Source organism: Notothenia coriiceps, unplaced genomic scaffold (assembly GCF_000735185.1).
Source record: "Notothenia coriiceps isolate Sejong01 unplaced genomic scaffold, NC01 NC01_scaffold00009460, whole genome shotgun sequence".
In the NCBI taxonomy this organism is placed as follows: Eukaryota; Metazoa; Chordata; class Actinopteri; order Perciformes; family Nototheniidae; genus Notothenia; species Notothenia coriiceps.
Window position 1 is genome coordinate 152,143 of NW_011342161.1, and position 8,617 is coordinate 160,759.

Genomic DNA, 8,617 nt, shown 5'->3' on the forward strand with positions numbered 1-8,617 from the left:
TTGGTTTTTTTCTCCTCTGCTACTATAACAATAATGTTGCACTGGAAGAGATCTCTCTAAATTGTTGAGAAAGAAATTAACCCAAAAAATAAAACCTCAGATTCATTAACAGGTCTTATTCACCTCTTTACCTCATTCGAAGCAATCTTCCGATAGTATGACTATCTTATAAATGACACTTACATACGTTTTTACATACCGTATATGCGAAGATTGTCTTCAATTTAATGGTAAAGAGTGAATAAGCTGTTACATGAATTGAGGTTAATTTTCTTGGTGTTGGTTCTTTCTCAACAAAGTTTATTCATCTCTTAGTGGTCAACATCTCATGTATTAGTAGAGAGGAAGCCAAAAAGAAAACTCACAAGAAAAGACGACGTTTGTCGGTGAGCAAGTCACAGGATATCTCCAACGGCATACATGCAACAGTTTGATATACCGCCTGGTAGAGCGTGCGTGTGACGTCTAGCCGTCCCTCCGTCTAGCCATCCTGTGGTCATTTGGGGGTTTTGTCTTTGTTACCTTCTCGACTGCAGCCGTCTCGAAGTAAACCCATTAGAGGAGGTCGCCCTGCATTAGGGCCCACCACTTGCGCTAGACGAGAATTCAACCGGTACCCCCCCCCCTACCTTGGTTTCACAGAGCCACACTTGTAGCTCGCGCTGTCGTTTCATTGGCTTTGCCAAACGCCACTGTGTCAAGTGTCCTAGTTGGGTTGCCGTACGGAGTTGTCCAATATGGCGGACCATCTCGCACATGCGGGCAGGGAGGCAGATCGGGTAGTGACACCAGTTGTCACTACCCGATCTGCCTCCCTGCCCTATCTTCAAACATGTTCATACAATACTGAACACATTACCTATGTCAATACATTTCTGTTTTTGTAGTGTATTTGTCTTTTGTAGAGATTTTTCCTTTACTCTTTATATAAAATCTCGCCTAGGGCAGCAAATTGGCTAGAACCGGCCCTGGTACCAGGCCTCAAGAGCCTTTCTTGTGCTGACAGACACAGAAACAAATTGGCGGGGCGCACTTCGCACACACTAAAAAATTCCACGCGCTCCGCGCTCACAATATGCTGGGCCCACGTGCCTTAGCACCGCTGCTATGACTCCATCCTAGGGGAAACACTGTACTGTATGTATTTCTTAAATGAAGCAAACTGTCACAAGTGCAGTTTTTCTGGTTGTTTCTCTTTCTTACCTCCTGCACAGTGCTGAGATCCATTCATCATTCCCAGCAGCCTCTGCTGCTCCTCCTGGAGGCGAAGCAGCTCCCCCAGCTGATTGGCTTTCAGCTGCTCCTGCATCTGCTGCTGCCATTTCCTCAACTGCACAATAACACACACAACGATATCTAAATGTTACACTCTTATCCACAGCAACTCACAGTGTTTTCAGTAGGCTTAAATATATGTTGACTAGACATGGCTTTATATTAAGTGGAATGTATTGAACCTGTGACTTCATACTGACACTAATTCCACCTCACCACTCTAACTTGTAAATGTATTTGTTGCTGTCCATCACAGTTGTACACTGCACATTTAAAGAGTGAATATGTTAAAAGTGCTGATTGACTTGCATGCACTCACTTTCAAGTATTTGCTGATAAGGGTAGCTTACGGGGAAACACTATTAATAGCAAGTCAAAGGTTGTGTGAGATGGGGTCGGTAGATGTTAAGTTAAGTACACAGGAAGCAGTGGTGTAATCACCATTTAAATCCACACAAAGAGCCGGAAATTCACACGTTTAGGACACAACAACAGATCAGCTAACATAATGCATGTGCTGCTGCACGGCTATTTTAAGTGTGTAGACAGTAAAGGTTACTAAATGAAGATGTCCACTGATCAGATTGCATGATAGAGGGAAGAGATGTCATGTTCATTTGGCTTGGTCAAGTATTCCAGGTAATATTCTGAGTCACATTAAAATAAAATCTCTTCAGTGTTCATTTTGACAACCAGATTGTGCATTCTGCTTCAGGGTTTCAAACAAAACTCATGTTGTTATTACAATGACTGAAGCCTTGGAAGAAAAAACATTATTTGTATGAGACACCAGATTCTAAAGCAGAATGTCCTAACCTGTTCAAGCTTCATCCTTAGGGGCAGATCCTGTGATTTGCTTGCCATCTCGTCCAAACTGTCCAACTCTCCATCTAAATGTCTCCCAGAGGACAGACCGTTCACTGGCATGTCCGTCCCAGCTCTCGCTCCTCCAGGTGACCGAGTAAATCCATCCACACCCAGGCAGCTGCTGTCTGCTGAGCCGGGCAGAGGGGCGAAATCGGATGCAAAGGAGTCGTCTGGCTCCAGGGAGGAGGGTCCCATGGCAGAGTTGTGTCTCAAGGAGCCTGCCAAATCCGGGCAGGGGCTGAGGATGACCCCGGCTCTGGTGCTATTTGGCATCCACCGGGCCACAAAGTCTGCCTGGGAGAAGTGAAGCCCGGCTGGAGATGACATGAGGATGACGTGCTGTCTCAGGCAGGGCTCGCTAATCCAGGATTTGGAGACAGATTATGGTGATCACAGCCTGATTAAATACTGTACAGCACGCTCAAATGGTGCCAAGATCCAAGAAAACTATATATAAGTTAGTAACCCCTTTACGTAGAAAGAACAATTAGCTTTTTTAATAAGTGTCTGGCTTTCACCGGTCAGAACAAAGTGTCCCAACTGCGGACCGTGGTCAGTTTTTTATTGGACCGCAGGAAATTCTAAAAGTATAATGGAATATGGCCCACACATGAAACATGTGCTTGTCTTATATTCTACTTCTTAAATATGTACAAATATAGTTTTCATGTGTTAATAAGACCAATTAGACAAAACAAATCTGTCAATTAAACTTACAAATCTTAGTTGATCGAAAAAGCCCAATAACTTATTTGCTTAACAAGATTGAAATATACCCTTCCTATTTTGTCTTATCCCCCCACCCCCAATCTTAGGCTTCTGTTTTAAGGAATGAGCTGCAGACACTTGTTGTAACAAAATGAATGAAACCCTATTAGTTGAAAGCTTTGAGGTAGGCTGTTTGTAATAATTTACCTATATTTGATTGAATTTTCTGATTTACAAGGCAATATACCTTACCTCTAGTGAGTGGCCCAGCCCTTTGTATATCTTTCTGTCGGTGACCCTCAGTAAAATAAATGGACAACTCTGGTTTAGACGGTTAAACGGTAGCGACTCACCACGGCAGTTTGTTTGGTTAGCAACGGTAAACCACAGCTGCTTGTGAAATCTAGCGTCCTAATCATTGACAAAGTGACAACATTTATGAAATTTAATAACAGATAGTGGAATGGTGCTCGGAGTACAATGTAGTCAATTTCATTTAAAAGGCGTCCCTGGTGATATTTGCTGTTAGCAGGCTCTTTGAAGATACACAAAGCTATGTTGACAGTTGTTACACTGTAGTGACGAGGCAGAAACATTAGCAACATTTTTCAAAGTGTTTAAAACATGGGATTTACCTTCAACATGGGCGAGAAACGGTGTCACCGGAGTGTAAAAGTGCAAAATAGAAACATAACATACAGAACTTTCGAAGCCTGCCGCCATACCAAAACAAAACCCGCGAGAGTAAAAAAAGACAACGAATCAGATGTTGAATTGTGGGTAATGTAGTTCAACTGTCTTGAAAAAATCTGTTTCGCTAATTTTGTTTTAAATAAGCATTTTTTTTTACAATAAACGACCATAACAGTTTTTTGTTATCAATGGTGAGTTTTTATCAATATAAAAGTCATATTTACACGGAATATATATATATATATTTTTTTAATAGTTTTGAACTATATCCGGTTTAACGGCTCGCTTGCAAAAAGTATTTCACAATAAAAGTCACTGAGATAATTCAATCTGGCGTACTGTTTACTTTTCACTTTGTATACTTAAGTCCTGGTGTATTCTACGTTTTAATAGATTTGTATCGACATTTATTTACTTTTATGGCTATCCGAAGTGAGTTGTATCCAAAGATGTGTACGTCGACATTTATTCTGGTATGTATATACCGGATGTCTTTTCTGACTTGTGATTGGTTCATACGAACATTTTCATTTTCATTTCAGCAACAGCAACTGAAGTGAATGCGCCAGTACAATGGAGAAGATTTTATGTAATGTCCACGGTAAGTTACAATTAGTTAAGTGTTTCTTATAAAAAATATAAAGCTACATATTGTGATTAGTTTCCAAAAGTCATAGTTATGCTAAAAATGCGCATGACAAGGCATGTTCTGTTGAAGGTCTGAATTAACGAAACCAAATGTGTCCACTCATTTTCGTTTCTGTCTTGTACTGTAAAGAAAGTTTAGCTAGATGATTAATTCGACATCTCTTTCTCAACGTCCCCCATGCAGGCAGCATATGTATGCTAAAAACGGGCGTTAAAGATGGACCAAGTAAAGGCAAAAGCTACTTCGTCTGCGTTGACAAGCAAGGCTGTGATTTCTGTCATGTGGCCAGGTAATCTCGCATTACCTACATTAAATTTAGCTGACAATTTTTATCCCAATCCACCTATAATACGTGGAATCAACCAGCATTATTCAAATACTGCAATGCACTAGCTTTATAGCATTTAAAGTGCTACTACATGAAACATGAGTTTCTAACACAGTTTCTCACACATTACAACAGAGACACTTCTTAAAAGCAAATATACTCAGTCCATCCATTGCAGTCTGGAATTCAGATCTATCTAAAAGTTTAAAAAAATGTCCAAACTGATCCCTGATACCAATTAAGAGAGGATATCGAAAGTGAAGGGTGGATCCAAGCAACTCCACATGCAGTGACATGAATTGAAATCCTTGTAATTGGGGGGGGAAAGCTATATGTCCCTCAATAGTGTCCTTACTTTTCCTATATCGAAACCTCAATTATTCTCATAGGCACACACTGATATGGTTGTATCATTCATATCCAATTATATTCCACTGATATAAGCCATATACATTCTGTTGTGAGTCATGTCATTGTCAAACATCACTGGCATAAAAGTAGAGTTGTTTGGCAAATTCTAGATTTGACTTCCTTCATTTTGTTGTTAGGAGAGATAAATAGGGGTGTTTGTGCATAGATGTATGGCCCTGTTTTTAAACTTTATTCTCCTATAGCATCCCTCCATCCCACTGCCTCCAACATGAAGATTCAATGGTGGAGCTCCAGGCCCTCACCTACAGTCTACAACAGCAGAGCCACAGGTGGGTGCATTGTTTAATGGTCCATAACAGGAAGTAACAAAACAAAATGAAAAGTAACACCAGTTGCATTTTTTACATTTATATTAGGCAGTTTGAACTAAGGGACATCTTTTTTTCCAGGTTGTTCTACAGGTGCATTGAAGGCAAAAAGGCAGGCCAGAAGTGGTGTGGAAATGTGCCTTGGACTGCAGTAAGATTACACCATACACACCATACACACACTTATGTTCAAAATGTATGTTGTATTGATTTCATGATTTCAAAAGAGACCACATATGCTCAAGCAAGGAGATATAACTCGACATGGGGAAAATTAAATCACCGACTATACAAATATGTCATTACCAATATTTTTTTCTCGTTGTGTGTCCGCTACCAGTTTAAAAAAGATATAAATATTGTCTTTCATCATTGCAGCCAGAGAAAGATAAGAGAAACCCTCTATCTTACACCCAGCTTCAGCCCTCTTGTCTGCCTCCCGTCCTAAACCCCTTTAAAGCCGGTGGCAAGACGGACAAGGACTCTGAGTGGAGAAGGATGCATCGGGGGGGAGATGAGGAGAAAGACGGCAAGCCAAGTCACAAGGCTGAGGGAAGAGAGGGCTATCAGAAAGAGAATGTGGAGGTGGCTGGAGAAAAGGTGAATCAAGAGGATTCTTACCGAGGTAAACCACTCCCACCGGGGATGAAGGTAAAGAAGAGAGTTTCCGATGAGGAGAGAAACAGTTCGGAAGCAAGCGGTCTGGAAAATAATACAGATAAGGTGCAAGACAAGACTAAAGAGCGCCACCCAAAGCAAGGAGAAACAGAAGAAACAGTTTCTACCTCCGATGTTAAGGCTGCTCACCCCCAGAAGGTACATACAACTTTACAAGATCCTCTTAAGGAGTTACCCCAGCATCCAAACAAGGGTAAAGCCTCTCTGGTGGAACAAACCAAGCCTACTGTAAAAGAGACCGTTTCTAAACCTATATCTACTCAAATCACCCCGGTGTCCAGTGGCTCTGATAACACCAGGAACCCCACATCTACCAAACCAACACAACCAGATGATGATGATGATGTCGTGGTGGTGTCAGTGAAACCTGCGACTCAGAAATCTCCTTCTGTTGCTGCAGTTCAAAAGACCCTGACCACCTTCGCTGGCTTCCAGCCTAAGGTCAAAGGTCAACAGGAAGTTCCTAAAGGGCTTCACAGCCTGCTCTCTGCTCAACTCCAACAGAAAAAGGTAAGCCATGCTAGATGCACCCTCCCTAGGAAAGACTTAGAGATGGTTTTGATTGAGGCTATTTTGTTTTGTATTCACATTTTACTGCTCGTAACATCCTTGGTTTTGTAAACCACCTGCAATTGGGTTACTATTAAGTGCTGCGTAACATTACATTACATTACATGTCACTTGTTAGACGCTTTTATCCAAAGCAACTTACATACATTCAGTACTGTGGACAATCCCCACAGGAACACTTTAGGGGTGAAGTGTCTTGCCCAGGGACACAACGACATGCTGACTGCAGTGGGACTCGAACTTGCTACCCTCTGATTCAAAGTCCAGCGCTCTATCCACTGAGCCACAGCCGCGCATAAATGATGTTATATTTTGTTGGTATGATTGAAGGAACAGTATCTCTGACTTTGTAGACAGGGAAACATTCTTTTAATCACCTATAACCTAGACCAGGAAATATTTAAGTGGTCACAGTCTTCAGTATTTACAGATAACTGCAAAACCTCAAAAGTAGGGGACAACAGTTGAGATGTGAACCTTATTATTTGGCTTTTAACCAAATGAATCACAGTTTTTATCCTAGGGTTGCATCTTTTATATGTATCACATTTTGTCCGTCTGTCCTCTGACCCATCATCTTCCTCCTAAGGCGACTCTGTCTGTGGTGAATCTGGCGGCTCTGCCTGATAAAGGGGAGAGGCTGATGACTCAGGTGAAAGAGCTGGAGGACGCCCTGGAGTCCATGAGCCTCGCTGCTGCTTCTCAGCCTGGTAACTCACTCCCTGTACACTAGGGATAATATAAATATATATAATGTTTATAAAAATACCGCTTTTTTTTTACCAAACAATACGCTTTATGTCTGATAAATATGGTTTTATAGTTTCTAACCCCTGGAACTGAAATGTATTTTTTCAGAGGCCGAGGCCGGACGTAAAAGTGCTGCTGCTTGTCCAATTAGCAGCCAGATGAACCCATTCGCCCGGCAGGGGGGCACCATCCTGCTCCCAGCCCCCCCCGCCCCGGGCCTGTACCAACACGGGGCCTCCGGCAGCTCCCTGGGGCTCCAACTGAGCCAGGGTCACCCCCACATGCATGGAGGTAGGTTGACTTTTTGTCCTGATCCATTTATATAAAAACCTGTCTGAAAATGAGCTGATCAGATTTTGGCCACTTTATGATGTCATAACGATTTTTTGGCTTGTGTAACCATTAGCCAATCAGCAACCAAGGTACCCCACACCTTATCACCTGAATCTCCTCCTAGAGCACCATTGAGTTCTGTTGAACCAAATATCTCTCAGAGGGGCGTGGGGAGGGGCTCCTTATTTTCATCTAAAGTAACAGACAGAGAATCAGCACTTTGGAAACAGGGCTGAAACAGAGGGGATTATGGGTAATGCTGCAATGATCTGTTTGGTGTTTGTATATATCTGAGACCTGTAATATATTGGTGTAAAACAGTATGATAGGGAACCTTTAAAGTATCAACCGTGTGTATTCTAAACATCTGGCTCCTTTTCTCTACATGTATTTCCTCCCACACAGTTGTTCTGTATCTCATGCAAACACCTTGTCTCTGTCATCTTTGTCTCCAGGGATGTCAGAGGTTCAGTCCTTTTACGGCGGCAGGATGACTAACGACCGTCTACTAGCAGTAAAAAATGCGACCTGCGAGGCCACCGACCATCTCCACAAATCCCTGGAGTCCTGCCCCGACCCTGAGGCCGAGGTCCCTGACCCCAAGGGCATCAAGGTGACACACTCTTTCAGTTGTTCCTCAGCCCTTCACTCAGAAAATCTCATACCAACAATGAGACTTAGGGATTTATGTATTTATTATATCATTTGGACAGTTTTTTCAATACACAATGCTCTATAAAGTATGTGGACCCAGACAATGCACTTCTCAGCTTTTATAACAGGTCCTCTTTTAATTGGTCCATGATGTTACTCTTATAACATTGTTTCATTGTGATTGGTTATTCAGGTGACTCTCCTGCCCCATCAGAGGAGCGCTTTGGCCTGGCTGCTCTGGAGAGAAACCCAAAATCCCTGTGGAGGAATTCTGGGTACGTTTGTTTTTTTACATCATATTTATTAAAAGTATACAATGAACACTGATGCAAATGTTTTGATCAAGGATGAAAGATACAGGTCAGGGTGTCC

General features: G+C 42.1%; 2 protein-coding genes across 2 annotated transcripts in view; one reads left to right on the plus strand and one right to left on the minus strand.

The window, feature by feature from the left end:
- The window catches only part of esamb (endothelial cell adhesion molecule b), a 41,255-nt gene extending 37,680 nt beyond the window's left edge, over nucleotides 1-3,575 (minus strand). The window contains 3 exon segments of the mRNA XM_010770963.1: nucleotides 1,204-1,330; nucleotides 2,092-2,456; nucleotides 3,486-3,575. Of these exon segments, the coding sequence (XP_010769265.1) occupies nucleotides 1,204-1,330; nucleotides 2,092-2,456; nucleotides 3,486-3,573 (580 nt within the window). The 5' untranslated portion in view covers nucleotides 3,574-3,575.
- Nucleotides 3,576-4,067: 492 nt separating this feature from the next.
- LOC104945319 (transcription termination factor 2-like) lies at nucleotides 4,068-8,520 on the plus strand (the record flags this gene model as incomplete). Its single annotated transcript, XM_010770964.1, has 9 exons — nucleotides 4,068-4,144; nucleotides 4,376-4,481; nucleotides 5,135-5,221; nucleotides 5,342-5,411; nucleotides 5,639-6,448; nucleotides 7,098-7,218; nucleotides 7,367-7,549; nucleotides 8,047-8,204; nucleotides 8,439-8,520. Coding segments are annotated over exons 1-9 (1,645 nt in total), but the record flags the coding sequence as incomplete, so codon positions are not given.
- Between the last annotated feature and the right edge of the window lie 97 nt (nucleotides 8,521-8,617).